Here is a 23,009-nt window from a genome sequence, read left to right as displayed (position 1 = left end):
GCCTATTTTTACTCCCAGTCCGTCCCTGCCCCCTACAGTGCAATTTGGCTAGGTATACATCCGTGCTAAAATATCAAGGTGAAAGTTCAGTGCAGTGTAATTGTTTGCCGTGATAATTAAATGCTAGTGTGATAATAAATGACCATTTTAAATCATACAAACGCTGTATGCCGCGCCTCTCTACATACAGCGCATCGGCTTGTGGAATGGAGATCATGCTTCAGATGGTTTTCTGTCTTAGGAATGTAATTTGAGAGTCATTTAAACCTCTTCCAACCCTAACCTCACAGATTTTAAAAAGGGATCTAAAAATGGCTGTGATTGAAATCCAGAAGGGAAATGCCTTCGGCAATGTTTTGACTCAGCGCACCTCTCCCCCCAGTGCTCAAAACAATAACCAGCAGGTCTTGGTGAAGTGAATGGAGTATTCCTACTGGACAGAGGCATTATGCTGACCAGCATCAAGCTGTAATACAGCGCAGAGTCAGCACATAGCTTACTGGAACTGGAATAAAGGGAAACAAGACTGCTACCATGTGCTAATGTATGCAAGCTGTTTGCAAACTTTGAGCAACCATGATCAAAGTTTTAACAAGCTAGTGTGTCTGTTAAGCAAATGTGAAATATCACAGAGAAAATGGCCAATGATAAAACAGCCAATTCTGCAATTAAAAGGACACATTTTTCAAAAGAAAATCGACTACTCCCAAATGTAAAAGTATCTCAAAGTAATCCTCAATATTTTTCTAAAGTATCTGTAATCCGATTTAAAAAAAAAGCCAAAAAAGTAACAGATTACAGTTACAATTATTTTGTAATCAGATGACAGTAATCCGATTACTTGTAATCCGTTATTCCCCAACCCTGCCTGTTTGTAGATGGACTGTGCAGGAGAGCACATTAGCAGGTTTTGAAAAAATCTACTTGATGATGCTCAAACTGACTGTCCCGATACCTCCTAACCAGGCCCGTAACGGAAACACATGAGGCCCCCCTGCAGAATAAGCCTGAGACCCCCCCCCCCCCCCCTCAGCTTGGAAAATGACCTTTCAGCGCTTGCGACAGTCACGGGTATTGTCAGAAATAATTTGATGGCCGTGGCTACACCAGACACACTTGATAGTATGGAGTTGTGTTTTATTATTAGCGTGTTCGCTAAATCATAAATGGAGCCATTTTTTGTCGTGTGAATCTTATAGAAAACAATGACTGTACGTTTTACACGATCATAACATGTATATAACTGAAATACAATGACTTATTGTAACTTTGATTATGTTTTTTTATGTTTAAATAGTCAAACGCAATCGCTGCAACTGCACAATACTGTCGCATACGGTATCATGTTTGCTAATAATGTCAGTTATGTATATATTTTATAATTAAGCACTAATATAATAATATAATATAATTAAAAACTTTTTAAAAATTCTACTTTCTCTTTTTTCTGTAGTTTCACTCCATTTCAATGTTGTCAGCTTGATAGGAAGTCAATAAAGGACTAAGGCTAATTTTCCTGGGTCTTGGAAAGGAGGCTCTGTTAACGCTAGGAAGCACAACACAGAGCAGTACAGCTGTCATAGTATAGGCTAACGTTAGCTACGTGGTACAGTAATGTTAGCTATAGCAAACAGTACAATACCTGTCTCTTCTGGCAGATGAGGGCATCCTTCACCGGCTGGTCGAAAAAGAAATTTGTAATTTTGGGAAGTTTGGCATTTAGCTAATTCAGAAATGTTCAGTTTTGAATGCCGCTTTTGGGCATCACTTTTAAATGTGCGTTTCATTTTTCCTACGCTACGCTACAGTTAGCTACCTATTTGCAGCGGGCTCGCCGGTCTGTGTGACGATCTGACCTACTTCGTCATGCTAGTTACCTAGTTAACAAAGAAAGCACAATTAAATATACTTTCCTTTATTTTTATATCAACTCTGGAAACACAGACAAGACAATAAGACATCCCATGTAATTCAAATTGGATACAAAAAAAAAAAAACGGGGGGCCTGCCCCCATCCCTGCGAGGCCCCCCCGCAGTGAGGGGGCTGCAGGGGTAATCTTTACGGGACTGCTCCCAACTGGTTATTGAATTGTACACAAAAGACAAAGCAACCTTTTTGGGCAACTTGATCATAGAATGTTGCAGTTACGTTTGGGTTTCAATAGCAGTGTAAAAGTTCCAAACTGTCATTTCTGAAGTTTCATTGGCAGCCTCATTGACTTGCTCCCATACGTAATGTAGCCTTCACTCACAAAACATCTGTCATGCATGTTTCATGCCACACGGACTTGTCAATGACAAGAACTATGCTTGGTGGTTGCGGAGGGTGGGGGGTTGGGGGAGTTGGGGGTGGGGATATAATGTATGACATTATTGAAGCAGAAAACCATCTGAAGCATTCCGTATTATTTCCATCAACAGCACAGGCCAAACTCCATTCCATGTTCTGTACCATAGGGAGGTACAGTATACAGTTTAGGTTGAATGCAACCAACGCAGGCCTCCAAGTTAATGAAGGCTGAACCATCTCTATTTCAGCAGGAAGAAAAAAAAGCCCCAAGATGATACCTGGCCTGGCAAAGTCTGGCGGATTGGTGGAACAGACCGGAAATAAGAAGCTTAACAATTAGCTACCGCAGAGCAAGCTTAATTTGGAATACAGTACCTCCTGGCTACTGACTAACTAAGTGGATGGCAAATACTGTTTTAAAAAAGAAAATGTACTATGCATTCACAAGAATGTTATGTTTTCTCTGTGGTTGAAGAGGCACCGTATTGCAGAAATTAGGGTGGGGGTGTCAGAGTACTTTACAAACTAAAACAGGGCAACATACAACTTCCTGTCTGCCATACAAGGCAACATGATCAGGGTTTTTCCTGGGTCAAAATGGGTCTTCGGTGCTCAAAAAAAAAAAAAGTATATATATATCCTTTTTTTTCTAATCAATGTATTTATTCCCAGGGGTTTTACATCCCCCCCCCACACACACACGTATATGTTTGTCTTATTTCCCCTACAGCAATAACATTTAACTACTTAAAGACACCTTACACTCATAAAGTATGTTCTAAATGCCATAAATGTTGCCAATTAATAATTGACATAACTTATTGTAAAAAGTCAGTAGCCTAGCTAGCCTATTGATTAAGGTAGGCCACTCTGAAGCATGCACTGCTTGCTTCATTTGATCTTGATAGGCTAAGCATTCTGCAGCAAATATTAACAATAAACCCACTTTTCATTCATAAAAATTACTTCAGCATAATAATGCACCTAAAATACAAACCTGAGCAAGGGTAGCAATCGCTATAGACATGTGCAATTTAGCTAGCAGGGGAAGAATACAAACAACTGAATGAACTTACAACATAAGTTATATGACTTAGACTTTCTCAAGGACGCACATACGCAATCTCAACTGCAGTGTGAAGCGCGTGTCTGTGCAATTCTCCGACATGCACTAACAATCACTGCTGATAGACGGCCTAAAATTTTGTACAGCCTGATTTCTGATACCGTGGCGGCAGAAATTTAGCCATAGAAGAAACACTGCACTATATATTATCATTCCAGGTTAAGAACACCAATGGAGGCTGTGTTGGAAATCGTAAATCAAACTTTTGTCAGCATTTTGAGTGGAAATTTCATTTGCATTTGTACAGGTGTATTCAGGGGCGGCCTTAAGCATCTGGGGGCCCGTTTCAATAACTAATATGGGGCCCTACCCACATAAAACATAATAGAGCAGAAAAAGTAAGGATTCCTGTTGTTTGCATCAACATCATTTTATTGCGTGCACTTTCAGCTAACAGGCAGCTCAACATATAAATAATCCAACCTTATTTGATTAAAACTAAGTTATATACAATTATACAGCGTTTTACGTTTGAATTTATTTGGGGGCCTTTTTTTGGCTTTGGCGCTCGGGATTTGTCATTGGCGCTCGGGAAAACAGCTATGGCGCGTGCCAAAATGTTCTCAATGCAGGAAAAACCCTGCATGATGATGAAACTAGCATTAGTGACCACTATGGGTTTTTTTCCCCTTAGCTTACCTTTTTATCAAGTTTCAGCCAAGTGTGATATCCTTTGCCGTCCAAATACTGGAGCCCAAAGTACCAAACTTCTCGTAAGCCAATGGTCTTCACTACCTGTGGAAAGAAAGTGACTATTGAAGTTGGTGTAGAGCAGTCATATGCATTGTGTGCTGAAATCACCAAGATGTGTGCGATCTACTGTACAACTAAATAGCCATTCCTCTTTCAGTCTTAAACGTATACAAACATGCATCACAATTAACCATTCTAAACACAATCTAGCATTAAACACAAATCTGTCTCATTCAGGATATACCTTTTTTTTTTATTCTTAAATGGGTGACGCCACAATTATCAACACAATAGGTAGTTGAGACCCTCAGGCACATCGTTTCACACAGGAAACAAACTGCTAAGAAATTCAGCATCGCTATAAACTGGCCATGTTGCACAGCCTAAGGAACAGAATGGGCTTGCAGAAACAGGGCTCTGAGGTTGGCTGGCTCAGCTGTCAGTGCCTGTTCTTAAGATGACATACTCAGGTGACGGTCTACTCTGGGAGACCCTCATACGGTTACAGTTTCCCAGGCCTGCACACAGGGCTGGCACCGTCTCCACATCCCATCAGAACTCACTAGAACTGACTAAGACGGAGCACCTGGAGCAGTAAACAGTGACCTCCAGTAAAGCTCAGAATCAAGTCTTTAGAATCAAGTCAAAAGTTTAGTTGAACGTTTTGTAGGAATAGGAAGTAAAGACCACTTACAAAAGTTTAGTTGAACGTTTTGTCCAATGGGAGAGACAAAACGTTCAACTAAACTTTCGTAAGTGGTCTCTTCTTCCTATTCTGGAAGTCTCTCTCTTTCTGTTTGTGTTTGCTCTTGTTATCACTCTCACTGTGTGCCAAAGTTTGCCATAGTACACAGGGGAACAATTAGAAGGGTTTGCATGTTGAATTACTTCTTGTTTGATGTTTGAGGCCTAGGGCCCTATCTTGCACCCAGCGCAATTGACTTTGTCAATGACGCAAGTATCATTCCTAGTTTGTACTTGACTCAAAGCGCACTTTTCCCTCCACAGACGCACGTCGGTAAATTAGGTATGACTTTGCGTTCCCGGGGGCAGTTCAGCAAAAAAAGGAGGCGTGTTGCGGCGCAAGCGTTCCCTGGTGCTATTTTGCAGTTTCAGAAAAACGACCAGTCTAAAGTCAATGGCATGTTATTTAGATGCTATTTTAAGGATGCAAGCTTGGTCCGTGCGCACTGCTGGCGAGGCCGGGGGATTCTTTCTGCAAGCTACGTTACATTGTTTTGATTTATGGCGTGTTACATTTCTTCAATGATATATATATATATATATAAAGATTCTCATGAGAAATCTCTATGTATGTAAACTTGATTTGTAACAATTGTGGCAATTTCCTCCCACGCCTGTTCAATCAAAGCTAATTTGGGTGGGTTTCTTCTCCCATCTCCATCAGAATCTGAATTAGGTTTATTTGCCAATAAACAATAAACATATACAGGTCTTAAATTAAGTAAAAAAGTACAATAGTTAAATGATAGTTAATTGATAGTTAAATGATAGTTAAAGAACTAAACAATTTTAAAATATAACAATTTAAAAAATATATATAAGAATAAGAATTTGAATGAGCAGCATGAGCGGGCAATTTAGTGCAATGAGAAAACTGCTCTGCCTTTTCCATACAATGTCACTTCTCTATCTGTTATGGCCCTGACTAGAACGTCTGTCTCCTCGACTGTGAACCGCTCCTGGCGTGTACCTGGCAAATCCGCTATTATAATAGTAATCCGCCATGGAACAAGCGCTGCTCTGAAAGGGAATGTGAGATGACGCTCTGATTGATTTATTGCACGTTACGCCAAACCACACCCATTAGTAATGTAGCTACTTTGGACCAACCCATTTTAGATTTGCTCCAGGCGCAAAGTCATTTATCCCGCCGGCAAAATAGTAATTGCGCCGGAGTCCCGCCCACAAGTTACTTGCGCTTTGCGTTTTGATACTTGCGTTTCAGATCGTTAAAATAGGGCCCCTAGTGACATACTATGCGACTAATGTGTGCCTGTAGCATTGACCCGAAACAGAGGCTGGAGTCGGAGCATGCCACAATTTTCTATCTGGAAAAGCACTTCTGTGTTAAGGTAAGGGTAGCTGCCGTTTTCCAATCCTTCACTAAACTCCTCATCAAAGCCTCAAAAGACGTAATGTGTGATGATTTTCCAATATGACGGAACACACAATTAAATGCAGAAGAGAGAACTTAATCTTTTGGGAGGAGACACTCTCCGGCAGGGTTCTTTCTGGTGAGCCTCAGCCAAATTCCCCACCCAGTGACCAAGTGGGGTGCCAAGCTGCTTCGGTGAAGTCTGAGTCAACACACAGGAACTCCGGGCCAAGCCCATTCCAATCCGATAAGCAGTTGCCAAGGTTAAAATGAAATCAACCCCCCACCACCTTTAGCTCCAGCTATCCTGTGCAGCACAGGCTAAACTTTAGGTTGAGGGGGGATGAATGACTTTGATTCAGAGAACTCTTCAGGTGGGATTTTACTTTGCCCAACAACAAACACTGGCCAAGGGCTGTAACAAGAGAGCACTTCTGACTGGGTCTGACCTGAAATGGAACTCCTAAGGCTTTCAGTATACAATCAGCTCCTTTCATGATGCTTTTGCACTCTGGGATTCATAGAATGGGACGGTGGGAGAGAGAAATAGAGAGGGAGGAAGAGAAGAGAAGAAGGGGGGTAGAGACTGATGAGGCCTTTTAATTAGGGATTGGTTTTTGTTCAGAGGATCAACTACAGGGGTTATTAAAGTCCTCCGTCTATTTGCTAAAGTGATAATTTCCCTCTAGAAATAGGTTAAACGGATTATGTGACCTACTCACTGTTGAATGAGGATGTAAAGGAAAAATATATGTACTCTCCCTACAAATACATTAGAAATAATACCTACAAATACATGACAGATCAAACTTGGAAGTCTTGTATATATTACAGTAATATAATATTTAACTCACAGTACATTACAGCTGATGTAGAATGCATCTAATCAAAAGCACTTGGACCAAAGAGTCAAAGAGCTGGGTGTGCCAGTGCACTTCACTACCACTAATCATCAAACAATTTTGGCAAAGTCAAACATTTGCGACTATTGAAGTAGTTGACGTTGAGGCTGTTGCTGACCAGTTGTTACAGGTTAGGGTCTAGTGCTCCAGGTTAGGGTCTAACTCTCCAGGGTATGGTCTAAGCCTCCAGGGTAGGGTGTAACTGCAAGGTAGGGTATAGTGCTCCAGGGTAGGGTCTAACACTCCAGGGTACGGTCTAACTGCAAGGTAGAGTCTCGTGCTCCAGGGTAGTCTCTAGTCCTCCAGGGTAGGGTCTAGTGCTCCAGGGTAGGCCCTAGTCTTCCAGGGTAGGTTCTAACACTCCAGGGTAGAGTCTAGTCCTCCAAGGTAGGGTCTAACACTCCAGGGTAGTGTCTAAAACTCCAGGGTAGGGTCTAGTGCTCCAGCTAATGACTGGATCGCAAATTGAAAGAAAGTTCCTCGGCCTTTGGTTAACGAGAGCTGGGCCGGCAGTCTGTGGTAAGAGAGAGGAATGCTACCTCTCGAAAACTCCACTACTCACTGAATTAGCTGACTAACATCAAGGTCCAGAAGCTCCAGGGAGGTGGTGGGTGGGGGAGGGGGGGCACACCCGGACACAGACACACAGCCGTTGGGAGGAAGAACCAGGTATTGTACTTATGTATACAACCAGGAAGACGCACATTAATAGAATTAATGGAAATTATATTCTGTCTGCAGCAATGCTCCAACACAGAGCTCACTTCAGCCTGTCTTTTATATAATTATGCAGTAGACAGAGCCCTGTGTGCACATTAGACTGGCCATTTGGACAGATGAGAGCATTACATACAGTCGGATCACACTTTTTCAAGCTCTAGCATGTAGCATGAAGCTTTTTTCATGTTACAAAAGTTTAATTTAAAACTAAAAGGAAACTATTTTTGGTGCTGGGTTACAGTAAGGATTACGGTTAGGGTTAGCTCACCCTATTCCTTATGCTAACCCTTTTTTATTTTCAATTCAGTCAATATTTTATTGTTGTTTTTTTTATTGTTTAGCCAAGCATAGATCCAGTGAGTTGTGCATATTGAAATGCTGCACATTTTTCACAATTGTTAAAACAAATTTCTTGAAACCATGAAGTCACCCATGTTCTCAAAACTGTAAACACAAAACCAAATCTTCAAACTCAATTACAAAAATCCCTGACTCAAAATAATCCAACACTCGCTCCTAAACCATTTAACCTTTGCTCAAAATCAAACAATGCTTTCTAATCATAAACACAGCAAATCAATATATAAACAGCATGGAGCAATCATTAGACACAACACAAAAAATGGAGAACACAGCATCCAGGGCATGTAGTTACATGTAAAGACAGCTGTGTTAATGTATACACAGTAAATACATTTAGCAATAAATAAAATGGCTTTTGAAACACTGGATTTTGGTGTTTCAACACCCATTGACACTTTCCTGATGTATGACTCTGTTTAGCCTGTGTTCTGCACCTCTCTTTCGCTAACGGTGTCTGGAGGAGGGGATCCCTCATTGAATTGCTCCACCCAAGGTTTCTTTCATTTTCCCCCCTTTAGTGATGTTTTCTGGGAGTTTTTTTCTTGTCTTCCTTGAGGGTTGAGGTGGCTGAGGGGCAGTTCTATGGGCGCATGTGAAGCCCTCTGTGACATTGCTTGTAAAGGGCTATACAGATAGTGTAAATGTGATTTGATTTTGTTAATATTTATTTAAATATTACAGTAACCATCACAACTTAGTACTGTCAACAAAGAACAAAGAAAAAAAATGGGGTTAAAACCCTCTGGTGTGCTGGATCCAACCTTCAAAACACTCCACACCTATGTCACCACAGGCCAATTCCATTGCCTTTAGGAAATGTACCCTGATATATGGGTTTAGGTTGTTTTTATTGAATAAGAATGTGTTTAGAGTTTTGCCAAAAGAGAGTCTGATTCTATCAACGGATTTAGGCCACTGAACATTTGATTCAGAGAATGGGGTTTAGTGTTTTAGCAATTGCGAAAAACTGTAATGCTTATTTAGCAGATCTAACCACCGTCCCAGCCTTACACAGCCCAGTCCAGTCTAGCCTGGCCAAGCCTAGCGTAACTTACCCCCAGCCCAGCCCAGCCACCAGCCTAGTCCAGCTCTCCCACCCACTCACCCTACCAGGAACACCCTCAGGATGAGCTCACCACGGTTACTCAGCATTTCCCCAGAAACAGACTGTGTGTGTGTGTGTGTGTCTCAGAGTGTCCCTGTTTTCACAGATGGGGGAATATCTGTCTCAGGCCAAGTTAAAACTAAATCAAGCCATAGACCTCTGAGACTGTGGTAGCAGTAGCTGGTGGTCATCATATGACATCAGAGCTACCACCTGAAAACCTCTACTAGACATCAAACAGGAGCTGAATAGAGTCTGAACGGTGTCTGTTACTGAGAATAACAAAGCATCTACATTGATATGAGCTGACTGTTTATTGCATTGAACAGCAGTATGTGACACACCCCACGGTGAGGTATTTTAGCATGTAGGTGGAGGAATTTGAGTGGAAGTTAACTGACATACAATGCTGCTATCCTTTAGTTTTGGTTTCCTTGAGAGGTCAGGCAGACTGAAGGTGAAACACCATTCACATACACATACATGCACAAACACACACACACACACACACACACACACACACAGACAGACAGACAGACAGACAAACTAGTTATTCAGGAAGTGATTACACCTCTCTCTGTGATGGAATCAAGGTACATTTCCCTTGGTATCTTGGGAGTCTAAACTCTGTACAGAACTGGCCTCCACCATTACATTGCTGATAGGAAAGCCATAGAGTACATTCCAAAATCTCCTGTTAACGCGCTGTGCAGTAACTAAAATAAACAAACAAATTCCATTCCTCAGCAAGTCTTTTAAAACAAGCATGTGTATAATTCTATCCGTTCTATGTTTTTGTAAGCTGTTTACTGTTGAATCTAATTTCAGAAACATAACTTTATGGTTAGCTAAAACTCTTCAATATCCACATTGTTCTTATTCAAATCAAACAGGCAAAAACATTCATGTAATGAATCTTTCCGTAGAATAGCTCTAACACAGGAAGTGGGAGTTAGTCAATGAACAGACAGCTTTCATAGGTCCTAAACAGATCTGACTGTTGTCAGTAACTATGACCTGGAGGAAGTCGACTGTGCAACATAATTCACAATGGCCTCTGGGTGGAGTTCAACAAGCTGGTTGCCTGTGTGAGTGTGAGCAAGTCTGCGTGTATGTGTGTGTACGGTATACAGACCTGGTCAAACAGCTGTTTGCCCGTGGTGCTGGGCTGGACGGCAAACTCCAGCTCAGCGTCCATGGTAGTGACGCGTACATTGACCTGCAGAGGCGACACAACAGAGAAAAACTAGATTTTTCACAATACACAATGGGAGCAACAGAGATGGCTCGAAGAAATAGAAAAGGTTGAAAACTTTAATCATGAGCAGAGAGAATTATGTGTCAAACTGCCGAGCATTAAAGGGGAAGGGGGTGTTTGCAGAGTAAACATGAGGAACTGTGTGTTTATATGAGCTCCCTCTCTTCTGAGAAGGAGCTCTGACTGAAATAACCCTGACAGGCAACATCTTGAGGGAGTTTTCTAACTGAAACATTTGACTCTTGTGGCTCCTTGTTACTGTGTTTTCTGTGACAAAACATTCTTTTAAACAGATCCCCCAATACACAATTAGACATATGATTGATTGTCAGAGCCAAATGTGCCATGGCCAAGAAAGCAGCTGGAAAAAAAGAGCTTGTTAGGGTGTAAGATACGAGAACACGCATACTGTAGGTGTACAGAACGAGGGAGGGAGGGAATGCTGAGTGTAAGAGCCCCGGACACAGAACAGCCATTGAGGACGGAGGGGGTGGGGGAAAGGTATGCTAGGGCCATTTACAGAAGACAGAGGAAAGGCATGCCTATCCATTCACTGGTTAATGATTGATATGACTGACCTATGCGCACAAACAAGGTAGTCCATCTCGCTGGCCGGCTTGATGAGGTGAGTGTCCGCTCACAGAGGTCCGACACAGCAATTACTCGTCAAAACAACCAGCCTTCAAACAGGCATATTGTCCAAAGACAAATGATGTCAACCACCATTCACAGTGGACAGACATAAGACAAATCACTGTGGCCTTGTTACAGTATTGTCATAAGTAGTGAAGTTAGCGACAAGGCACAATTTCATTTTTTATTTGGACTCCAGAGTTGTGAGCTACTTGTGAGCCAAGGACATTGGAATTTGCAGGGGTGATAAAAAAAAACCTAGCCATATAAAAGGAGTGTGGATGAGAGAGAGAGAGAGAGAGAGAGAGAGAGAGAGAGAGAGAGAGAGAGAGAGAGAGAGAGAGAGAGAGAGAGAGAGAGAGAGAGAGAGAGAGAGAGAGAGAGAGAGAGAGAGAGAGAGAGAGAGAGAGAGAGAGAGAGAGAGAGAGAGAGAGAGAGAGAGAGGGGTTTTAACGGAGGCTTTGGTGGGATCTTTCATCTCCTGACCATTGAAAATGACATTGAGGCTACAGTGAGCAAACTGAATGACACCCACTGGAGAGGCTCTGTCTCAGACTGGACTCACACAGCTCTCTGAACATACCCCTTCCACAAACAGATAGATCAGGATTATATCACAAACAGATGTTTTACATCCCCTCAGAAAATATGATGGAAAGGAAGAATTGATGAGAATTGCTCAAAATTCAAATTACATATTAATTAGTGCATTGTGCAGACACTGACTGGGTGAGTGTCCTACTACTGTGCCTGTCTGTTTTCTAATGGAGCCAGGGCTTACAAAACACACACACACTTGAATGACTTCAGGTAACACAAAACAAAGAAATACCTTCAGGAAAGACCCACATTTCTACTGTGTGCCGGCCCAGCAAGAAGCAGACTGGAAAGCCACAACCATGATATCAGGCCTCCAAAAACTTGACAACAGTCTTTGTACTATGCAATGAGGATGAACTGAAGTAACTATCTAGAAAACAACAGGTGCTCGTTAACTCTTAACTTTCCAAGAGCCTCTCTCTCAAGGAGACCCTGTGATGTAACTCCTGATCCAGACAGAAGGCCAAATATTTGTAAATACTTAAACTATAGTTCAGGGAAGCTCTTTTCAGTAAAGAGACTTCCTGATTTCCCACAGTGTATTTGTATTGGGGATATCCCATTGATGGGGTTAGAGTCTGGTCAGGCCTGCTTTAAGGTGTTGAGGTTTTCAATCCTGAAGTAGTCTCACTAGGCTGTGCTGCATTCCACGGTACTGGTCTTTCAATATTTAACCATGCGCATGTTTTGGGAGGCTTTACAAGTATTTGGCAATGTGTGTAGTCAGGGGAACAGGGTAGAAATGCTTACAGTGCAAAATAGCCATAAACCGCTGTGCTGCCTGGAGAGTGAGCACTGTAGATCTACGTCCTGTGGGGCACGAACAAGTGCTAATCCCTGCTGTTCACCCCTTTCATTAAAGCCTTTAAAAGTGACACCTTTGATAAGTGGATTACTGAATGCAGCCTGTGATTTAGCTACCACCAATGCTTGGCCCGCTTGTTGGCAAAACACTGTAATATTAAGTATAGGAAAGGTTAGAGTTTTTTTTACCACTTTTCAGGGTTTTTGTTTGGACTAACTTGGCCCAATGGTGTTACAGGCATCATTTAGTTATCAAATTTTATTTAGAGGAACAAATAATAACAATGGTTTGGGACATGAAGCGCAAACACCCATCCATGTTGGTCATGGAGGCCGCGCCTTGTATGGTGTCTGTCACATGGATGTTGGAAGGACCGCACAGAAACAGGATTCTGGGAGAGTCAAGGAACACCGTCATTCACTTCATGACAATGTGTCATACTGACAAGTGTAACATGAGCCAGGGAGAGACCTAACCAGAATAAAAATCTAGTCTGACTTAATCTCCTTGGATTCTTCTCTCCTTTCTCTCTCTCTCTTTCTCTCTCTCTCTCTGTCTTTCTTTACCTTAATCAGCCGCAGTCATTACTGACTGCTTAACGACAACAAATAAAGCACAGACATAAATTGTCACTGGCATGAGAGTCATCTTATTACGGCATAATTACAGATACACTAAATTACAGATTTCAATAAGCATCTACTGTTTGTCACTGAAACTGAACCCCCTACTAACCTAATTTCACAGTGTTCTACAAAATCCTTTCCACTGTCAGTGAAACATAAACCCTTACTTACTAACCAAGACTTTAAAAAAGACAAGCTTTTTGGGGATTTATTGGAACAATACTAAAACAGACTACTGCAGTTCAAGTAATAATTCCTGCCTCGTGAATACAGTACTGTTAGACTTGTAAAAGGTTTAAAAGAACAGGAACATCTTCGATTGGGCAACATCCTAAAAAATAACATCAAATTTTCCATCATTTTCTATAATACAGCAAAATGGAGATAATGCCACTTCCATAGTGACACATAACAACCAATGGGCCATTCTAAACAAATGATCATGCCTTCATTGATATAATAAAGTACTGAACCCTGAAGTCAAAGCAATGGAAATCAATCCATGTTAACACTTGCACCCATTTTTGTGAAACCCTGTGTTGTAATTCCCAAGCATTTCATTGTCCAGATAACCCTGTCACGCCTATACAGTATTTGCAAAATAAAATAAAAAAAAATTAACAGCAACCCCCCAGATCTGACGGAAACTCCTATAAACTAGAAGACTAAAAAAGAAGAGGCTGAATGGCCTGAAATCAGGGCCGGCCCAAGGCATAAGCAAACTAAGCGGCTGCTTAGGGCCCCTGTGGTTACCAGAGGGCCCCCAAGAGCAAATGAAATTACAGTTTAATGTATTATGTAAAAATGTATATATTATTTTTTAATTGGCAACGATAAGCGACTCTGAGGGGACTCTGCTTGGGCCAGCCCTGCCTGAAATAGAGATCTCCCCGATACATTGATAGAAACCTGGGAGAAGAATAAATCTGCTTGGATTGGTCCATTAAGGTATAGTTCAAATACATTTCTGAGAAAACCATTTCAGGGGTTTCTTTTAATTCTCAAAAGAACAGATTCTACACATGTTATAGATGTACTGCCAGGGCTACTTCAGGCATCGTTATTCTCAAGACCTTCTCTCATCAGACACCGTGGCAGTAGGCTTCATCTCTGGTTACTCCCAAATTACAAATCCTTCACTACTCTACTACCACGCGGTTTCACACTAGTTTAATTGATACAACAGTTTTCTATACACTTTAAGTGTCTTAAACAGTCAAATAAATACTTACAGCTTTTGGCATAGTTTGTCCTTTTCGTTGTTCGGGAAGCTATAAAAATGGTTCAAAAATACTTCGGATAGATGACGTTTCCACTCTGCCTTCCTGTTGAGTGAAAGAGGAGAAACGAGTTTCAGCCACCCCCGGTGATATTGAGTCAGACGGGACAAGCCTTCCTTTAAACGCTCATCTGAAATAAGTTTGATTGACGCAGTCCACGTATATGAATCACGATTAAATAAAGAACGTTAGATTAACCAAGCCTCGCCCAAACGCCACGGGTATAGACTAATACAGTTACAGATCAGTCTCCACCCTTCTTGGTCAACACTATCGTTTGTGTGTACTGGAGGGATAGCCTTCTACCAGACATAAACTGTAGTCTTATTGTCAAAAGAAGTAGAAGTCCTGCAAAGGCTACAGCATAAAAGTCACAGACAAGAACCTGGCGACTGTTGTTACGATATACATGCTGCTACGGTTGGAAAGAAATAGACTACAAACTTATCAGCCATCACCCGCGTAGGCTACTTGACGTTTCAGAGTAGGCAATATAACAAATGTAATATAACAAGGCAAGTGTTTTGATTATTTGTTGGCAATTACACGGAAACCCAATCTATGACACTGCTGTTCGTAGCGTTTACATAGTTTGACTTTCAACTGTATCAACATACTGTAGGCTACAATAGAATACAATATATCAAATATATAAAACATATTTAACATTTCCCGGTTTTCCTGTATTCAAGAAAATTGTCGGTTAGCTAACAACTGCAACTGTATAGTTTGTAAAATAAAGTCGCAAGAAACATTATAAGTCTAGCCTACAGTCTGAAACCAAGACACATCCCACTACAATAATCCTAGAGACACCTGTTGTGAGATTCGCCTTTGTGGGAATGAGGCGGCATAAGAGCACCAAGTGAAGAATGAAGTAGGCTAATGAGCAACCCTTTGTATTATCCATGCTCTTTACACTTACTTTAATGTTTGATACCTTTTGTAGTGTTACTTGGTCAATCTTACCGGATCTGTGATTAGAGATAAGACTATAGGCTACTACCGCAGGGCTGCAGCCGCGGATACTCCTCTCCGTCTGCTTACCTCGCAGCGCAGCAATATGGCTGATTCGCTGACTTCATCGCTCTATTCAACTCCTGCCGCCTGGTTTCACTAGAGGCTACTGTGGTTTCTGTTGATTCATGAATCATAATGCTATTCAAAGGCAGGCTACTGTCATTCCAGCTCCCACGGAATGACCTATGTGACAAAATGTGCATCTAAATGATGGGACTATTTCAATTACACTATGCAGTTTTATAAACAGATTTAGTTAGCCTATAAAACATTTTCCTTAATTATTAAGGGACGAGTGCCATCCAGTGTGTTCATTCATTTAGGCATTGACATTCTTAAACATGGAGAATTTGTTGACGAAATTATTATGCGAGTAATTTAAAAAGTAGGCCCCCAACATTGTTTTAAGTTTCAAGTTTGTGCAAGTGCAGGTACATTGGAACTCTTGGGTCCTCCTCTTTGACGTGCACGTGAACGTAGACTCCCGTCTGGCACCCCAATTGAGGCCATATGAATTAGTAGCCAACCTTAATTAGTAGACTAATACACAGGCACCATACCAAAATAGGGGACTAAATGTATGGTGCGTAACACAAGATAAAACAGATTGCCCAAAATTGCTTTTCTGAAAAGAATCTGGTTTAATTGGTCAATGGACTAAAAATGACATTTACAAATATGCGCTCTCTCCAGAGATTGACGGTAAACTTTACTGATCTAAATAGAGGAAAACGTCGTTGTGGCAGCTGGTTCACAACGTTGGCAGCAATTTTTTTAAACTAACGATAAAATACATTTTAATGAAGGTGGCTACAGATTATGTAGATGAAACGCACGTTTCTATTTGCATATGTGACTACTTTCTATTTGTGTAGCCGAGAAAAACGTCACTTTATTGAACAAAGCCTACACTAAGGAAATGCTGCGAAATACGTTGGGGAGGTTTCATAACTGAACCAACCAATAGTTGAGCAGGATTAAAATAGAGCGGTATATATCGGAGGATTCTGTTGTTCTCTAGTAGTGGATCCACAGGTCAGAGGCAGAGCTGCATGTAGTCTACAGAAACTGCCAGGTGTGGTATTAATGAGTCATATTTTATAGCTTAAGAAATGTGCTTTCAAGGATGCTAATGGTTTATGAATTGGCAATAGATTAGCTATTTAACAGTTACTAAACACCTTAACCTATTTATAACCCCAGTGGTTGGTTGCCAATTTCTAACTCATTAAATTAATCAATCCAAGTCTTGATTCAAACAAATCTTTGAAAGTGTTATTTTTATTTTTTAGTGATTCATTGAAGAACAGGTTTAGCAAGGCGTTGAGAGAGGCTAAACGACTGCACTCTTGTAGCTGGTGTGTATCGGTTTAAACTCACTCCTCAAGTATGTAAACAGGCCATCCACGTCAACAAATAGCTAGCTTTTCGTTGGCGTAGCTGGTAGTGGTCGCGCTTGGGAAGTTAGAGGTGCCATGTTCGACCCCAGTGGGGCGAACATCGGCCCGTATACCTGTGACGGAGCAAGACCACGTCTGTTACACTCTGAGAGACTTAAACACCAGTTCTCAGCTAACGACTCTGCTTCTGTCTGGAGAGGGCTCAGGCCATCCACTCCATTAATTAACTCTCGCCTGGCCAAAGATCTGGATTGTCCTGATCCACACCTACCCACCCGAGGCCCCCCTCCTCCCACCACAGAGACAACGCTCCATTCAATGGGGAGAGGGGCGGCAACATGCGCTAATGTTTACAGGATGTATCGCAATGACTCGTTGCCCTCGTTGCTGTAAAATGCCTCGAATTTAGCCATTCTCATCTGATCACTCTGGTTTGCAGAGGTGCACACTCAGTCATTTCAATGTGGAGAAAGGCGGATATCGCGAGCCATAACACCAACAGCAGAACGGTTATCCAACGGTTAGCCACTGGGGGACCAAAGGCAGGCTCGGGGAACTCATATTAATGTTAAATAACCTCATAAAATGAAGTTTTCATTTCATGTCACCTTTAAGGAAGTATTTTGAAAGCCTGGTGCTGCACTCCTCAGGCACTATTTTAACAATCTGAAACGCAAGTATCAAAACGCAAAACGCAAGTAACTTTGTGGGCGGGACTCCGGCGCGGTTGCTATTTTGCCGGCGGGATAAATGACTATGCGTCTGGCACAAATAAAAAATGGGTTGGTCTGAAGTCGCTACAGTACTAATGGGTGTGGTTTGGTCGTAACGTGCAGTAAACCAATCAGAGCGTCATCTCACATTCCCTTTAAGAGCATGCGTGCTTGTTACATGGTGGATTGCTATTATAACGGCGGATTTGCCAAGTGCACGCCAGGAGCGGTTCACAGCCGAGGAGACGGAAGTTCTCCTCGGGGCCATAACAGATAGAGAAGTGACATTGTATGGGAAAGTCAGAGCAGTTTTCTCATTGCACTAAATTGCCCGCTCATGCTGTTCATTCAAATTATTTTTCTTATTTTTATATATATTTTATTTTTTAAATTGTTATATTTTTAAATGGTTTAGTTTTTAGAATTAGTTTAACTATTGTCCTTTTTTACTTATTATTATTATTACGTATTTGTTTATTGTTTGCATCTTCCTGCCACAGTAAATTCCGTGTTTGTGTAAGATAGGCTACATGGCGAATAAACCGAATTCTGATTCTGATGGAGATGGGAGAAGAAACTCACCCAAATTAGCAGGCATGGGAGGAAATTGCCACAATTGTTACAAATCAAGTTCACATACATAGAGATTTCTCATGAAAATCTTTTTATAATTAAACATTTACATTACATTTACATTTATTCATTTAGCAGACGCTTTTATCCAAAGCGACTTCCAAGAGAGAGCTTACAAAGTGCATATGTCACTGATAATAACAACAAGATAGCCCCATAGCATTGCGGGTAGCCAAAACAAGAAGTACATATTGTGAACAACCAAAAAATAAGTGCTAAAGGGAAGAAACCATAAGAGCATGTAGTTAAGCAAGTTACAATTAAACAACATGAAACTCTAAGTGCAAGTGTACCTGTAGGAAAGCAATAAAAAATAGAATACAAAAAATAAATCAGCTACCACTAGCCAACAAGAGCAACAGTCTAAGCAGATCCTTGAGGAAACTAGCATTGGGTTGAGCAAACCATTCCTAAGTTCCGTTGTACTCCCGAAACAAGTGCGTCTTGAGCCTTCTCTTGAAGGTGGAGAGACAGTCTGTGTCTCTGATGGAGGTGGGGAGTTGATTCCATCACTGCGGGGCCAGGCAGGAGAAGAGCTTGTGTTGGGACCGGGCGGTCTTGAGCGGTGGGACCACCAGGCAGTTGTCTGAAGAAGACCGTAGGTGGCGGGTGGGGGTGTAAGGCTGCAGGAGAGACTTGATGTAGTCGGGTGCAGTCCCGTTCACTGCATGGAAGGTCAGTACCAGGGTCTTAAATCTGATGCGGGCCGTTATGGGTAGCCAGTGGAGGGAGATGAGGAGCGGGGTAACGTGGGAGCGCCTGGGTAGGTTGTAGACCAGGCGAGCCGCCGCGTTCTGAATCCTCTGAAGAGAGCGGGTTGCGCATGCTGGGAGACCGGCGAGCAGCGAGTTGCAGTAGTCCAACTTGGAGAGGACCAGTGCTTGGACAAGCAGCTGGGTGGAGTGCTCAGACAGGTATCTCCTGATCTTCCGGATGTTGTAGATGGTGAATCTACACGACCGGGAGATCACAGCAATGTGGGCTGTGAGGGAGAGCTCATTGTCCATGGTAACTCCAAGGTTCCTGGCAGAGGATGAGGGGGTCACCGTTGCAGATCCCAGGGTGATTGAGAGTTTGTGGGAGATGGAGGGTTTAGCCGGGATGATGAGATGGGATGATGAGATGGGATGGTGGTGCTCGGTCATCCAGGCAGAGATGTCTGCGAGGCAGGCCTCAATCCTAGCTGAGATCCCCGGATCGTTCGGGGGGAACGACAGGTACAGCTGTGTGTCGTCAGCGTAGCAGTGGTAGGAGAAGCCATGGGAGGTGATGATTGGTCCAAGTGAGGTGGTGTACAGAGAGAAGAGGAGGGGTCCAAGGACGGAGCCCTGTGGGACACCCGTGGAGAGCTGGCGAGGGTCTGACAGTGTGCCTCCCCAGGAGACCTGGTAGGATCTTCCCGACAGGTAGGATCAGATCCACTGGAGTGCAGTACCAGTGATGCCCATCTCAGAAAGTCTGGAGAGCAGGATCTGGTGCAGGATTAGCAGGATTACTAGTAACAGTTACTAGCAATGCTAACGTATCCTGTATCAAGCACCTGCCTTTCTCCAGTTCTTTCAAATAGATTATCTCGACAGGCGTTAGCAATAAGCCAGACTGCTGTTCGTTTTCTGGCTATTTTTCTGAAGCTTCCCTTCTAATGCTGACTACAGCTAGTCTAGCTAGAGTCATTTGATGTGTGCAATAACGTATTTAACATTCTACCTGGTATGCTATATACAGGAAACGTTAGCATTGCTACTAACTGTTAGCACAACATCATACTGTCCTTATAGCTTGCGGTTGCAATGAGCATACGGTCGGAACAGCACCTCTTTCCAGGTTCAGCTTCCTAGCGAATCCTGCTTGAAATTGTCCAAGGTTGTCAAAACTGTCTTGGGTGAAATGTTCAGAGCAAATGAATGATTTAGTGTCGAACTTCGCCGGGATCTTCTCATAGACAACAGCAGCCATGTGTAACCCAGTAAAAGAAAGACCACGTTACAAATTATTTGTCATTTTAGATGGTTAAATTGAAAAGTTAATTAGAGCAAAACATATTTTCTTTTTCTAACTAAACATAGTATTTACAATAAGCCAATCACGTTTTAGAAATTGCATGATGAACACTTTAATTTATGCCAATCAGCTCAAGGTGTGAGGTAGGCTCACTCCCCACACTCGAGGTGAACGAACGTGAGCGAGCAGAGAGAATCAGTTGAAACCAAGGAGTGAAAGCTGAAATGTGAACGTAACGAAGAAAAGATATATGCATATATGTTTCATTTGCATTGAATAATAAGTAGTGTACATTATACTATCTTGACAAAAGATAAGAGAAGTATAAAGAAAAGAATTGCGTAGTTCATTCGAGGATTTGGTGAGTGAGAATTAATGTGTTGTTAGCTATTTCGTTGCTATGTCAAGTTAGCCTGCTCGGTGTATTAGCCAGGCTAGCCATTTGTTCACGCCATGTGCATTTTTCTTCCATGTGCGGTTAGTTGTTTTAATGTTATATTTGTCTGTAAATGCCTAGATCGGTTTATTATCTTATTCGTTTGACAGTAAGTTTTAAGAATATGTATTTGAACGAATGTCTTCTGATCCTGTTGCAAAACAAGTCAGGTCTTTTATGACAAAGGGAGTGTAGGATTCCGGTGTTGTCGCCCAACTGGTTCCCACGCTAACTGGTTCCCCAGCTGTGCGTTCACGCATCAGTCTTCCTCCATCACCAGATTCGTCAAAAATTCACAAACATGCTACTGGCGATTTTCAAGTCGGATCTCATATTTGCTGCGGCGAATATGAAAGTATAGGTTACGTGCGCACTACATTACATCCATTCACAACAAAATAAATGGAGACAAAATAAACATTTGCGTGCTCGCATGAAGTGGGATTCGATCGCACTAGAGCAAAAACACACTACACATGGCAGTCTGTTGCCTTACACTGAGAGCTATTTAGCTCACAAAATACTACCAAATCGGTACGTATTTATTAACTACGTTGGCCTTCAGGTAACATCTTGTTTTGGCTTCTTCTAAAACAAGTGTCCCATAGACACTACCCGAATTTAGGCTACTAATCACGTATTTGGGGTTGTTTGGCCGTATTTTCCACGACATCACAGCTCCTTCTAACACCACATATTAAAAATTCATACTAAGTATGTCGCTGCTAACCCAGATAATACAATCAAAATAGCCTACGCGCAACCCTTTGAAACACAACATGTGTCCATTCGTTTCCTACGCGATTTCGTGTATGGCTGAGTGTTTCTTCGCTGTATCTTTTGAAATCAATTCATTTCAAAGTTGTATATGTAGCGAGCACTAGCGTACATTACAGCCATTCGCCAGGACAAAATAAATGGAAGCTAAGAAAATAAAAGATTCCAGTGGGATTCGATCCCACGAGCAAAAACACATCGATCAATGAAGTCCGTTGCCTTACACAGCGAGCTACTGAAACTGATGAAACGACATTGTTCAGTCAAAACTTTAACAACTACGTTGGGTTTCAGGTAACATTTTGTTTTGGCTTCGTCTGAAACAACTGGTTACCGTTGACACTACCCGAAAGTAGGCCACTAAAAACGTATTTGGGGTTAACTCGAGGCAATGGCCATATTTACCAAGATATCAATGCCCCCTAATGACACCACATATTGCAAAGTAAAACTTGAATCGTCGCTGTTAACCCAGACAATACGATCAGTTTAAATGCGAACAGTAGTAGTCTATAGATGGGATAATATTCCACCCGCGACACAGTAGGCAATTAGTGTAGTCAGTCCTGCCAATGCAAATTCCTTGTCTGTGCAAACTTTCATGGCGAATAAATCCCTTTCTGATTCTGACGAAGGTTTATTCCATGTTTTTGTCCTCTAGTGAGTTTTTTTTCTGGGAGTTTTTCCTTGAGATTTGAGGTTGGTTGAGGGACAGTTCTATGGGCACATGAAGTTTGTAACACTGCTTGTCAAAAGGGATATTCGAGGAGATTTGATCATTGTTTATCGTACTTCACACAAACATGTGTAGTACTTCAGATAATAAAGAAATACAATGGCATTACACGTGTCATGTGTTGGTTAGACATAAAATACAAATGTATCTAGCATAGAAACCTGGATGCTATTCACAAAAGCATGCAACACTAATTGCCTACTGTGTCGCGGGTGGAATATTATCCCATCTATAGACTACTACTGTTCGCATTTAAACTGATTGTATTGTCTGGGTTAACAGCGACGATTTAAGTTTTACTTTGCAATATGTGGTGTCATTAGGGGGCATTGATATCTTGGTAAATATGGCCATTGCCTCGAGTTAACCCCAAATACGTTTTTAGTAGCCTACATTCGGGTAGTGTCAACGGTAACCAGTTGTTTCAGACAAAGTCAAAACAAAATGTTACCTGAAACCCAACGTAGTTGGTAAAGTTTTGACTTAATGATAGTGTCTCATTAGTTTCAGTAGCTGTGTAAGGCAACGGACTTCACTGTTTTTGCTCGTGGGATCGAATCCCACTGGAATCTTTTATTTTCTTAGCTTCCATTTATTTTGTCCTGGCGAATGGCTGTAATGTACGCTAGTGCTCGCTACATATACAACTTTGAAATAAATTGATTTCAAAAGATACAGCGAAGAAACACTCAGCCATACACGAAATCGCATAGGAAACGAATGGACACATGTTGTGTTTCAAAGGGTTGCGCGTAGGCTATTTTGATCGTATT

The 23,009-nt window shown here is 41.8% G+C and overlaps 1 protein-coding gene across 2 annotated transcripts in view; it reads right to left on the bottom strand.

Annotated features, from left to right (window-relative positions):
- The window catches only part of ezrb (ezrin b), a 34,754-nt gene extending 19,149 nt beyond the window's left edge, over window positions 1-15,605 (bottom strand). The window contains exons 1-4 of one of the 2 annotated variants that reach the window (XM_084699588.1): window positions 15,490-15,605; window positions 14,473-14,565; window positions 10,454-10,537; window positions 4,056-4,151 (exon numbers count right to left, since the gene is read on the bottom strand). In XM_084699588.1, coding sequence (XP_084555714.1) covers window positions 4,056-4,151; window positions 10,454-10,537; window positions 14,473-14,484 — 192 coding nt within the window. In that variant the 5' untranslated portion in view covers window positions 14,485-14,565; window positions 15,490-15,605. Of the gene's footprint in view, window positions 1-4,055; window positions 4,152-10,453; window positions 10,538-14,472; window positions 14,566-15,445 lie in introns of both variants that reach the window. The other variant, XM_084699587.1, reaches the window with a different exon arrangement.
- Between the last annotated feature and the right edge of the window lie 7,404 nt (window positions 15,606-23,009).

Source organism: Hypomesus nipponensis, chromosome 6 (genome assembly GCF_054491055.1).
Source record: "Hypomesus nipponensis isolate SF chromosome 6, ASM5449105v1, whole genome shotgun sequence".
NCBI classification, from domain to species: domain Eukaryota; kingdom Metazoa; phylum Chordata; class Actinopteri; order Osmeriformes; family Osmeridae; genus Hypomesus; species Hypomesus nipponensis.
Note: the sequence above shows the minus strand (reverse complement) of the source record. Positions and strands in the feature narration are given on the sequence as shown.